Source organism: Cryptomeria japonica, chromosome 2 (assembly GCF_030272615.1).
Source record: "Cryptomeria japonica chromosome 2, Sugi_1.0, whole genome shotgun sequence".
Lineage (NCBI taxonomy): Eukaryota > Viridiplantae > Streptophyta > Pinopsida > Cupressales > Cupressaceae > Cryptomeria > Cryptomeria japonica.
This window is the reverse complement of record NC_081406.1, coordinates 300721717-300734754: the sequence shown is the minus strand read 5'-3', so window position 1 is coordinate 300734754 and position 13038 is coordinate 300721717. Positions and strand designations below refer to the sequence as shown.

At 34.0% G+C, this 13038-nt stretch overlaps 1 protein-coding gene across 2 annotated transcripts in view; it reads left to right on the top strand.

The window, feature by feature from the left end:
• The window catches only part of LOC131075397 (stress response protein NST1), a 54794-nt gene extending 51928 nt beyond the window's left edge, over positions 1 to 2866 (top strand). Inside the window, exons 5-8 of one of the 2 annotated variants that reach the window (XM_058012237.2) lie at positions 1870 to 1998; positions 2106 to 2168; positions 2250 to 2374; positions 2509 to 2866. In XM_058012237.2, coding sequence (XP_057868220.2) covers positions 1870 to 1998; positions 2106 to 2168; positions 2250 to 2354 — 297 coding nt within the window. In that variant the 3' untranslated portion in view covers positions 2355 to 2374; positions 2509 to 2866. Of the gene's footprint in view, positions 1 to 1869; positions 1999 to 2105; positions 2169 to 2249 lie in introns of both variants that reach the window. The other variant, XM_058012236.2, reaches the window with a different exon arrangement.
• The last annotated feature ends 10172 nt before the right edge of the window (positions 2867 to 13038 follow it).

Here is a 13038-nt window from a genome sequence, read left to right as displayed (position 1 = left end):
AATTCACAAATGTAGTTATTCCCTCAGAGTACCAGATAATAAAATTTTAGAATAATATTGAGTATAGGTGTTGAAGGATATTATTTGCCTTTAAGTCCATAACAGTGAATATGAATAGGTGTTATATTTGCACCTATGAGGTCGGATCGTTCTCATCTTTAATTGATCACAACTATCCCACTTGTCTTTTCGTTGGATTTGTGTTTTTGGTAACTGCACTGATGAGCATCCCTTAAGTTGGCAACGGCCTTTGATTATATCACTAGGGGCTCACTTTGTGATTTACCAAGGTGTATAGGTTGGTGTAACATCAGTAGTGGGGTACAGCTGCAGCTATGGTAACATCAGGCCTCTGATACAATATGAGTAATTCTTCAATCAGGCTGCAAATTTAGCGATGCTCTAGCCTAGCTATGATTTCTTTTGAGGAATACTGCATCATGGGTGATATCATCAAACACAATATCAATATGATTTATGATTTATCATGATGTGGAGGTTGTCATAATATCACTAGTGGAACATAATTAGGGCGTCATATAGTTCAGACTGGACTTCTGATGCATCTTGAGTAATTTAGGTGCACCTCAAGTTTAACAATGTCCCACCGCTTAGATATGGCTTCTTGTGAGGAATAGTAGCAATAGCTAGAAACACTACTTAGAGGAGTTTGATTCAGTTAAACAGTTAAATTGAGGAAATTATACTGGAGATCTAGCGAAATGTTATTTGTATCTACAAGTTACAAGGAGTGTGACCTTTCTGTCAATGAAATAATGATTAATGCTAATTAGCCGTTTCATTTTCTTCTTTAGATGGAAATTTGTTTGGTATATAAATTGGAAAATGGTTGAAATTGATATGATGTTTATAGACATCTGCATATCGTAGTTGGTTTTTTCTTGGAATCCCCCTGTACCTCAAGTTCTGAAAATTTATTTTGAAATTGTAAGGTACTATTAATTAGATTCTCTACAAGGTTGTGGGCTTTGATAAATCCTTATGATTAAGGAGGGTTAGTGGCAAAGGTTCCAGCAAGAAAAATATCATCTCTGCTCAATTCAATCTTCATTGTGATGGGATCTAGTGTTGTTAGCATTGTTTCTCTCATAGTTGCAGAAATCTGCAAAAAAATCGTGAGTTATCATGATTATTTGGTGCTTGCCTGGGTACTAATTTTTTCATTTAATAAATCGTGGTTGTTTGATTTCATTTGTTAACTTGTTTTTTGACCTTTTTATTTTGCAATTTTATTAAGATTGTTATTTAATATGACTTTTTTGGGGGAAAAATTTAGTGATTCTGTTTGTAAATTTTTAGAAAAAAATCCTGTGTGATATATGCACCAATTTCTTAATTTTTTTTGCCCTTGTCCTAATTCTAGCTTAATATTTTTTCCATTTGATTTAAAATTTTAAAAACTGCCAATTTATTTCTGGGAAAGATTTTTTGTAACTATGGGCTTTTTCCTATTACAAGCATTTTATATTGATCATCTTGGGGATTGATGACAGGATAGCTTCCCACAAATACATGAAATATATTAGCTGTTTTCTATTATGTTTTGTGGCTAAGAAAGTACTGACAAAGCATTTGTGGCTATATTCATTAAAAATATAATTACTTAGATGATAATTTTCCATTATGCTTATTTTTTCTCTTCCTATAAACTTAAGCTTTCTATGCAACAACATAATCTGAGCAAAAGGATGTAGTTAAGATAAACTTCTTTCCATATTAGTGATTGTTTTACACATCTATGCATAACGTAGTTTGCTTTTTGCTGTGTCAAACATATATTTTTCATTTGCCATTTGTTGTTCTTTTAAGCTTTTTGCCATTTTTTCATTATTTCCTTGGTGCTTGTAGAGGCATGCTCGATCCCAAAAGCTATTTGCTGAAGGAAGGTTGAAGCTTATGCTCAACAGTGATGGAGAGGTAGAAGAGGATGCCGAAACTCATGCAGAAAGGCATGCTAGGGTGGTTGCTTCTGCAGAGGTAAGTTTTTCACTTTTTAACGTAGGTGCATTCTAATGTATCAGCTTTTTCCTCATAGATTCACTTTGCCTGGCTGTTAAAGTATATTGTTCTTCTATATTTTGCAGTCAGCTAAAAACTCAAGGAAAAGAAATAAAGGACGGCAACGTCAGAAGAATCGGAAAAGGAATGTATGACACTTCTACTCTATACAAACCTGCAAATTATTTCTCTTCTTGTTTATACTCATTTATGGTGATGCTCCTGTCTAGAAAACTTCTGATGCTGGGAATGGAAAAGATAAAGCAAAGCACTTATCCAAAGTTTCTAAGAAGAAAACAAATGTTGGGAAGGATGAGCATCATAAAGGCATCTAAATTGCATTTGAATGTGAAAGGTAAGTGCTGCAATTTATAAGCAGTGGAGACTTGGATTTTGAGGCATATAAAATTTATTACTGTTGAAGGCAGAATGAAATCGCAGAAAACCTACAAAAGCAATTCTTGTTGACACGCTGCCATCTTTGCTCAGATGACAAGCAAGGGGATATTGGGGTGGAACTTGTATAGTAAAGAAATTTTTGGGTTTCTTAAAATGAGAGGACAGAAAACTTGCTATGCTACACATGATGCTTTATGTGAAAAAGGGATGTGCCATTAGAGGTCTTGGTTGTAATTTATCAATTGAAGGTCAAAGAACTTTTTATTTATTTTTTAATGAAAATGTTCCATGCACTCGTTTAATACTAGAGGGCACTCCTCCTACCACCTCATTTATACCTGGTTGTATTGGAAGAGTATCGAATCCACTTCTCCAGTCTATTGGCCCTGCCCATTTTTTTTCAGAACTAACAACTATTATTAAATAGTAAATACTATTTTTGGTGCCACTTTGAAGAGCCAAGAGGCACTTCTGCTACCACCTCATTTATGTCTGGTTGTCTTGAAGGAGTACCAAATCCCCCTGTCCATTCTATGGACTGCCTATTTTCATTTTTTCAATCAAACAATTATTATTAAATAGTAAATACTATTTTTTGTGCCACCTTGAAGAGCCGAGTTATAAAACGCAAGCCTCAGGAAGTGGTTGATGAACATTTAAAATAGACAGGTGATTATCATGTCCTTTCCCCTAGTGAAAGGGAGTGATGATGATGTTATTAAACAATCAATTTTACATCTTCACAATCATATTAAAGAAATTTCTTGTCATTTGTCATTGATAATGTTTATTATAATTTTAACAAGAGAGTTTACTCTTAAGGTCATTTGTGTGTCTCTGAGAGAGTTCACATTGCTTTAATGTCATTAGCAACAAATCAAGAACATCAGAATGCGGCACCTATCTCTCACATTCTCACATCACACCACACCTCGCCCCTCGTCCCTCTCTCTCGATCGAGATTATTGAATAAGTAATTTGTATCCCTATCAAAAAATACTTGTTTAGGTCAAATTCTATATGAGATGACTCTTAATGTTGCAATATGTATCATAGGGAAGAGGGATTTGTGAATCAAAGTTGAGAGATGAATGCCAACTTGTGGTTGATGTATAAACATGTTGAACAACTTCCTTGGATCATTTTTATGTATTGATTGTTATAGAACTTATTTTCTTTTAAAACTATTGCTATTAATATAACATGGGTTCACATAATACTTAGTTCTCTTGCACGTGTATTGCATTGGAGGGTTCATCAATTATGAAATATCTAGTGTAAGTCATTTTAGGCAAAGATAAATTAATGATGAAATGTTAGACTAATAGTGATTTGCATTCTTATTGACATTCCAATGGCATTTCTTTAATTTGTCATTGAATAATTGTTATCAATAAGAGTTGCACCATGCTGAACTTAAAGTTCAACAATCTATTGAAACATGGAAACAGTCCTGGGTCTATGGGTTGCCGGAAACTTGGAGTGAATCTTCAGAGAAAGCCAATTCTTCTTGGAACTATCACCTAAACTACTTGCTTGCTGGGAAAAGGGTAGAAAAAATTGCATAAAATGAAACCTACAAGTAGTGATGATGCACTAAATTAGTTTTTAGAACTATACATTTTGTTTTAACACAATTTGTCTCAAAAACAAGATTTCTCTCACACAACTCAAGCTCCACATGTTTATACATCATTGTTTCATAGTAAGGTTAATATTTGAAACTTCATAGAAGTTAAAGAGAGAATTTTCACAACTAAGAAATGGTGAAAGTCGTAACACAAATTTTAACTTGTATAAAACATGCTATTTTGCATGAAGGCACTATAGGAAGAAAGACATTAAAATATTGACATATGAATCACTAGAAAAACATCATTCAACCATGTTGCATGTAAAATACAAAGTAGAGAAGTTAAACACTTGCTTTATTAATTAAAAAGGTGCTTACAAAATCTATACATATTTGAATGAGTTACAATACACAATAGGCAAGAAAGAACATGTTTTAGGTTACAATACAAGCCTATAGAAGCAAGAACCAACTTGAAAATGAAGTCTAAGGTTGAGCTTTAAAGTTGCAACAACTTGTTACAACAAAGGAACATATGCTGAGAAATAAACGACAAGGACATGTGTTACATTGATTTTGCTTGGTCAATCCTCCTTGGGCGTCCAGATTTGCTATTTTTTAGCTTTCAAATCAGCTCCAAAAAGTGTTTTTTATGAAGAAAAGTCCTTCACGACTCTTATCCTATCGATTAGGCTCTTGAAATAGCTCCTAGATGCTTGGGAAAGGCCTTGAAAGTGGTCAAAACCGCCCCTGAAATTTCCTCAACTGTTTGAAGAAGTCTTCAACCTCCTAGATGCTCTCAACCTCTTGAAAAAGTCTTCAAACTGCCTTGCTTAATTTTCTCAATTGTTTGAAGAAGTTTTCAATCTCCTCCTAGATCTACTCAACCACTTGAAAAAGTCTTAAAACTGCCTTGCTTAATTTTCTCAATTGTTTGAAGAAGTTTTCAACCTCTCCTAGATCTCCTCAACCAATTGATCAATTCATCAAATTGTCTTATATTCTCTCCTCAAGTTACCAAATCGCTTTTTACCTCTTCCAAGTGTAGCAACTTCCTTTCATGTTTATAGGACATGTGAGAAAAAAAATCCTTAAATTTTAGGACTCAAAACATGACATACTTAGGACCCTCAAGAAAGCTAGCGAAAATGACAAAAAAAAAACAGAATTAAACCCAGTTTAGCATAAAATACAAAAAAGGGCAACAATAATATTTAAGCTATAAAAGATAAGTTTCTTTTTTCATGTAATTGTGTTAAAAAAAGGGCAACAATAATATTTAAGCTATAAAAGATAAGTTTCTTTTTTCATGTAATTGTGTTACTTGTATATAGAAAACGTCAATAAACGCAAAGGTTGTAATTGGTGTCTTTGTACATATATGTGTGATTATATGTACATATTTGTTTGCACAAACATATATATTAAATGCCACTAACTGATTGGGGTTATTAGTTATGCACTCTATAAGTAATAAAGTCAATGCCATGACAAATGACTTGTACATGTTTCAAGTTGATGCCACTACTAATGTGTATATTTGTTTGGACAAATAGATAAAAAAATCTTGATAATTGATTAGTGTTATAAATTGTTTCACCATTTGTAAGTAATAAAGTTGATGCCATGAAAAGTAGCTTCTACCTGTTTAAAGCAATAAGGAATCAAGCTTATCTTGATTATCTCAATCAACCTATGATGTTTTACTCACACACTGTATCTAAAATATCCATGGATGTTGTAACAGGGTACTGTTCAAAAGTTGCATGTTAACATTTGAACGTGGTTGCTTCTTTTTAAATAGCTATATCTGATATAATTTGTGTTTCCTAATCATCATGTTAGTCATCATTCAGCTTCACATAAATCTTGGAGGCATGAATACTCTTCTTACATTGCATGCATCATTTTTTAGCCAAAGATAAGTTGGGCTTAGGGATTGTAGACTTCGATAAAATTGAGTAAATGTTAGCCTTGATTGACATTGCACAAATCAAAATATGGCCTCAATTTTAAGTGAATAATTTAGACCACTTTCATTACTCTATTTTTAGAAGCTTGCTCATTAAAATTTTTGAATTTGGTTCTTGAGAAGAAACTTTTTCCATACAACCGGACATCATTTTCTTGAAGAAGCCTCCCAAACAATCAACATAACTTTCTTTCCTTAGTATGTGTCAATGAACAAATAGACACATTTGAAGTTAATATTTCTCCACACCTTACACAAGCATTCTTAGTAAAAAAAAAAGAGTCTACTCAAAGATGTAATGTAGGAACTTCCATTCATGCTTGACTATGTAGATGAAGATGTAATTCATTTCTCAAGCATATTAAGATTCAACACAAGTGAACAAGAAATATTTTGCTCAAATTCTACTCACACCATAGTTATTATTTCGCTCAACCATGTAGATGAATGTTGCCTCTCATTCAAATAATATTAAATGCATTGCCCTTGTCAAACTAGTTTAATAGGAGGAAATACCATCTCAACATCATCATACACAAGATATCAATGAAGAGGAGGGGATGATTGATAGTATCTGTGAAATGGTAAGCCATAAAGGCCACATGATTGTATTAGTTACCATAACACCTCAAAATGGGAGGGAAGCATAATAGCAGGGGAGATGGAGTAGAAGTACCTCAAGAATTAAGGTGACTTCATGTTTGTTTAGTGGATAGGGAGGTGGAATTGGATCCAATGTAAGAACAATAGGTGGGGCAAATAGGGGAGTTAGGGATTTAAGAGAGAGAGAGAGAGAGAGAGAGAGAGAGAGAGAGAGAGAGAGAGAGAGAGAGGAGGGGGTAAAGTTAAGGGGGCCCATAATAGTGTGTATAGAGGAGAAACCCAAAATTTATTAGGAGCACTAGATATATGCCCTTCATTTGATTGCCAATTGATAACATTTTGCATAAATTTTTAAAATTGATATTTTAAAAAGTTGTATTCATTTTGCAAGAAATAAATGCTTCTAAAAGATGTTGCTCATAAAGGTTTCCCAATTAAAAAACAAGTGAATTATGTTTCTCATCAAATAAATAAACTATTGTTAATTGTTGGCATATTGATCATGTGGATGAATTAGAAAATGAATATTTTGTAATAAGCAGGTGCACATTTTTTTTAATAAAAATAGGTAAAGTTCATACTTATGAAAAATGTTAGTATGGTCATAGCCCTATATGTGTTAATTTGCAAAGCACCATCAAGAATTTGATTGTAAACTAAATGAGGAAACTAGAGTAAGATGCACATAAGGATTTGATGATTTCGAAACAAGTGAATTAAATACAATATTTTATTTATAATTGACATATTGATTACATCAATGAATTAGAAAATGAAAAAATTGTAATAATTTGGTACACAAAATGAATAAGTAAAAGTTAATATTTATGAAATATACTAGCAAAGGTTAGTATGGTCATACACACTTGATATGCAAAACACCATCAAGAAATATAGATTGTAAGATAAACAAAAAAAACTAGAGTACTACAACTACTTGAAGAAAGACCTTAATGTTGTATGCATTGAAAGAGAAGCATTGATATTAAGGTTACATTTTTTCACATGGATTTAGATGAAATGCAAACAATTATTAAATTACTTGCAAGTATTGGATCTTTTATAAGAATGTGAGTACTTGTGGAGGTGCTCTTTTGACCAATATAAATGCAAAGTTCCCCAATCACAAAATTATGGTAATCTAAAATTTCTTATTGGTATGAATAATATAAGTAACAAAGTCCTAATTGTACACTTCAGAAATGCTTTACTTACATTTGTTTGCTAAGGGACTTGTTTGTGCTTTGCACCTCTTGTAGTGCCTCTCCCTAACCCATCCTTTATGAGAGGATTTGATATACACTTTTAGATTTGTGCTCTGATAGTCTCTTTGACATTAGTGGATTTATTATGATTTATATGGATGAAATTATGTCCTGGACTAATATGTTGATCAAACTTATGTGCAGTGTTCTAGATGCACTCATTATTCATGTAATGATTATATTGCTTGTGAGGTTATGATAGCATCTTGATTATGCTAACCCTATTCTATGATCACGATGATTGATTTGATATTATGGTGTATGTGATTATCTTCTAGTATATTCGTGATTAGAGATGATGTCATATCACTTATTGTGAGCATGATATGACGTTGCGATTCTCTATCTTTTGCATGATCATTTATAATGTATATATGTTGTATATGCATCGTATTGTATTTGGTGGTGGTTGCAAGTTTGCAGGTACCAGACATCGACTCCACCTAGTTCCACAGGTTTGAGTGTGTCCTATCCCAATGGCAAGTTATCGGAGATGGCATGTGTTTCCCTCTCATACTCTAGGCTTAGATGTTCACCTTGTCAATTGTCTTGTGGCACAAGTTGGTGGTTAGAGTCTTGTGTCGATATTTTGACCCTTTGTCAGGTTGCTTGAAGTGATATGGTTGTGTGGTTATTATTTAATTCATAATCGAATTATATGATTTATTAATGTTTATATTAATTTATTATATAGTATGGCTATTTATTTATTTGGTTTATTTAAAGTTTAATTGATATTTAATTATTGTTGAGATTTTATAATTATTTAATTGAGATTAATTTATTGGTTTATTTGATTTATCGCTTGATTATCTAATTATTTATTTAAAGATATTGTTTAATGGTTATTTATTTATTGTTTGTTTTATTGTTGATTTGATTTTATATTTTATTATAAGTTTCTATTTATTAAGGTTTTATTTATTTATTTATTATTGGGATTTGATTTGTTATTATTCCATTTATACATATGCTACTACCTTATTATTATTATTATTATTATTATTATTATTTGCATAATTGGTTATAATATAAAGTTTACCTACCCTCTATTCTGATTGGTTGTTTTATGTGAGGGTAAGTAACTAATATAGTTTTATATTATCTACCTTGCATTCATGCATGGTAGATATAATATATAGTTTTGTGGAATTTTCTGATTGGCTGGTGGATTTCTATAGTTTGAGTTCAATTTTCTATTTAATGGATTTTTTTGTGCGTTGTCAGGGTTGGCATCTCTGTAAGATTTTGGATTAAAGCTTTGGATTTTGATTTAACTTTGGATTGGATTTTTGGAAGTTGAATGGACGATTTTGGATTGGAGTCGCTGGAATTTTGATTGCTTTTCACTAGTTTGATTCTTACCTTGGTTGCGATTTCCAGGTTGGAGTTTCATTTTCTCTCTCTACAATTTATTTTGAAAAGATTGTCTGCATTGTGATTGTTGAAAGTTTGTTGGGTGTAATGGATTTGATGTCTATAGTTTTCATTCTAGCCTTGGGGAAAAAAAATATGAGTATTAGGTAATGTATATGAAATATAGTAAACCTAGAAATGGTGATTTGCCGGGAATGCATATTCTTCATTTTCCCTTATTGAATCTTTTTTTCCTTTATTTTCTTTGTGATCTTGCGTAGTTTCAAAAGGCTCTTGAATTGTTATTGCATTCCTTATATGATTTTTGCATCTCTTCAGGATTCTATGTATATTTGCAAGATTGGAGTGAATGTGGCATTATCGGGAGTTGTTTTCATGAAGTCCCGTGAGTTACATTTTTGTCATTGCATATCCTGTAGTTGGCTTGAGTGTTGTTTGGGAAATAGAATGCCTTTGGATTGTTTCTTTGTATCTCTCTTGGCTTTATTTCATCTCCCCAAGTTGTTGTGTAAGTTTGGTGAAGTTTTGTGCACTTCTGAGTGCAGTTGTAGCTGGAAATTTATGATGAATTCTCTTGGTATGATCATAATATTTCATTTAAGTGTTTCCGTTATGTTATTTCTTCCTTCTGCACCTTCTCAAAGTATCTCTTGGTCAATTTGTGAGTCCTTATGCAATTATGGGCAGTATCAACGCCTTGCCTTTTCCTCTTCATTTTAGCATTCTAAACCCAAAACGCTAATGTTTGGCACCAAAACGCTAAAGGAAGACCCCAAAACGCTATAGTATGTCATGGGAACGCTAACTTGGCTCCCAAATGTGCTAAACTGGGTTCTTGATGCACTGAATTGCTCCAGAGTACAAGTTTTGCTAGTTTTGGTCACTATGATTGCTTTGTCTAATTTTGGGAATTTTCTAGAGGCATTTTGTGATTGCATTGAGTTCCTCATAGGTTTTTATTATGTTATGTGGTTTGTTTTATGTTGGTTTTGTGCTCCGGTAAGAGGAATTGTGCCTTACCGTTGAGGATATTGTCCATATGTTGAATTGCTCCAGCGAGAGGAATAAAACTTTGTTGTTGAGGAATGAATATGAAAGCTCCAGTGGGATGAGTTTGCCTCACTGTTGAGGATTAGAATGTATTTTGGATTATATTTTGATCTCATATTTATGCCTTGGTTCATTGTTGTATTGGTTCGGTGAAGGCTTGTGCTAGTAGTTGGGTATATGAATCATGTTATGCTTCAGTTTGTATTGGTAATGTTGAGACTGTGTTTATGTCTTAGAGAGCCTTCATGATGTTGATGTGACGTTATTTTGTTTATGTTATACCCTAAGGTATTGGTCCATGGTTAGGGAGAGTGGACTCTTGCATGTGTAGGACTGGGCTTGTGAGCAATAGGCTTCTAAGAGGTTCTTAAAGAGGATGCTTAGGGTCTAGACTTGTCATGGGGCCACATGGAGAGTTTTCCTATGTAATTGCAAGTGATAACCTTAATAATTGATTAGTAGGTTTGGGTAATTAGGAATTCACTTAATCAAGATAATGAAATTTGGTTTTTGGTGCCCCACCTCATAGCCCTTGAGTAGAGACTCGGGATGAGTTTGGGAAGACTGTTGGAGTGTCAAACCAATCTCCCTTGATTGGCTCCAAGGTGGAGATGGTTCCACATGTCTATCAAGATTTCGTGTGACCCCTTCTTTATTAGGATAGAATGTGATGAAACTCTTCCCTACATGTGTCCATTATCCTTATGCCTTGATTGTTGATTATGCCTCTGGGAGTTTATTGATTTATGACTAGCCTTGTGATATGATTTGATTCATTGTTCATGATTTCTATCTTGTGGATGTCTTGATGAGTTCCTTTGTTGCTAGGTGTCAGCCTAGGTCTTGAGTGTGAGTTGGAAGTCCATGTCATCTCCTAGCACAGGGGGTGGTTCATATTTGGTTCCACATGGCTGGGTGGTTTGATGCCTTCTTCCATTGGGATGTTCTTCATTGGATGATTGCATGTGTGGACATGGATTTATGTTACCTCATCATGTGGATGGATCTTTGGAGCATAATATTTGTAATTGGAATTGTTATCATGTGTTCTTGTATCTCGAGAAATATATAATAGTAAAGAGAACTATATAAATAGTATCTTGTGAACACATGAATTAGGACTTTTAGTAGGTTGATTTCAGAATGAGATGTATTGGAGGAGATTTTTGTAAAAGGATATTCAATGTGAATGTAATTCTATATTAGAAGGAAATTAAAAGATTGAGTGGTACAAATTGAATTATCTTGTGTATATCTTATGGATACTAGTGGTTATGTTAACGATCTTGTATGCCTTGATTTGAAAGATGTTAATCCTTATTGATAGTTATCTTTGGAATATGGAAATGAATAATTAGTTTTAGATTTGTATGGACGCTATGAATCTCCACTCCGCGGAGCTGATTCCTAGGTGTTGAGATAGTATATTGTATCCCGATGACATTATAAATGTAAGATAGATTATGTATTCTTATGCCATGTTTTCTTATTGTAGCGTCGTAAATTGTACGCACTTGCTAGGGTGGTACAATTTCACACCTAGTTTAGCACCCGCCTTGGCACATTTTGCATTTTGCATTGCATTTCCCCTTTAGCACTTAATTAATTAAATTAATTAGGTCTAAGGTTCTATTTCATCATCTTCCACATCATAAAGTTGGGCCCTTTCATTAAAGTGTGCCCTTTTCATTTTATTCCTCCAATACATCATTTAATCAAAAACCCTAATTAGGTCCTATTTTGAACTTGGGGGCTTGATTTCGGGGGTCAAAACATCTCGAAATCACCTGTAACTTCGGGATTCTCTCTAAAATCATCATATCTGACGACCTTGAAAATTTGGTGAGAAGTTGCCGGGACCATGGCGCCCGGAGTGCACACGGTCCCGGACATTTTTCCTGAAATTTTAGGAGCACGATCCAATCATAAAATAAAGCTTAACCCCAAGAAATTGGTGGGAGATTCAATCTCTAGGTCAGCCAAAAGTTGAAATTAAGACCTAGGGATTCATATATAAGAGCTCTCTTTCTTCATTTGAAAGGATCCGATTTTTTGGTTTCAAGGACCTTCTATGCAGTGAAAGAGCAGATCTTTGAAGACTCCAATAACATTCAACATCCATCCATCAAGCATTCATCAATTTCATTCATCCATTTAGGGCTTTGAAGGCATTGAAGAGCAATAAGAGATCACCGACTGAAGATTGGCTTGTACCCCTCCCTTGGGGTTGGGTATGGTTTTATGTTGTTTTCATGCCTTTGCACAAGCTTCATTACATCCTTTGCACTCATGCTTTAGATCACTTTGCATCTTGATTTAGAGCATTTTACTTTATCATTTACAAGCAATTAGGGTTTACTTTCTAGGTTGCTCTAGTTTGCTTACTTGCATTTTAGGATCTTGCACAGACACAAGGTCTGCACACACACTACTTTTACAATACAACTTAGCTATTCATGGAGGTGGAAATCACCAAAGCGGGGGTTTGACTAAGGCAAAACCCTATATAGCCGCCCACCATAACTTTTCAGATATAAGTGCAGATTTCCGAATTCGAAGGACGCTGCAAGTTGCAGATCCGACGGAAGCGGACCGAGATAGAACTTCACACCAAATTCCAACCCAGAAAGCTAGGATAGGGGCGTGGGGCGCCCTGGTCCTTGTCCATTTCAGTGAATTTTAGCAGTTTCAGAGGTAGCAGCTTCAGTATTTCAGGCTTCCGGCTTCAGCGGCAGATCTTGCAGAATCGAATCCATTCAAGGTACACATTTACATTTCTC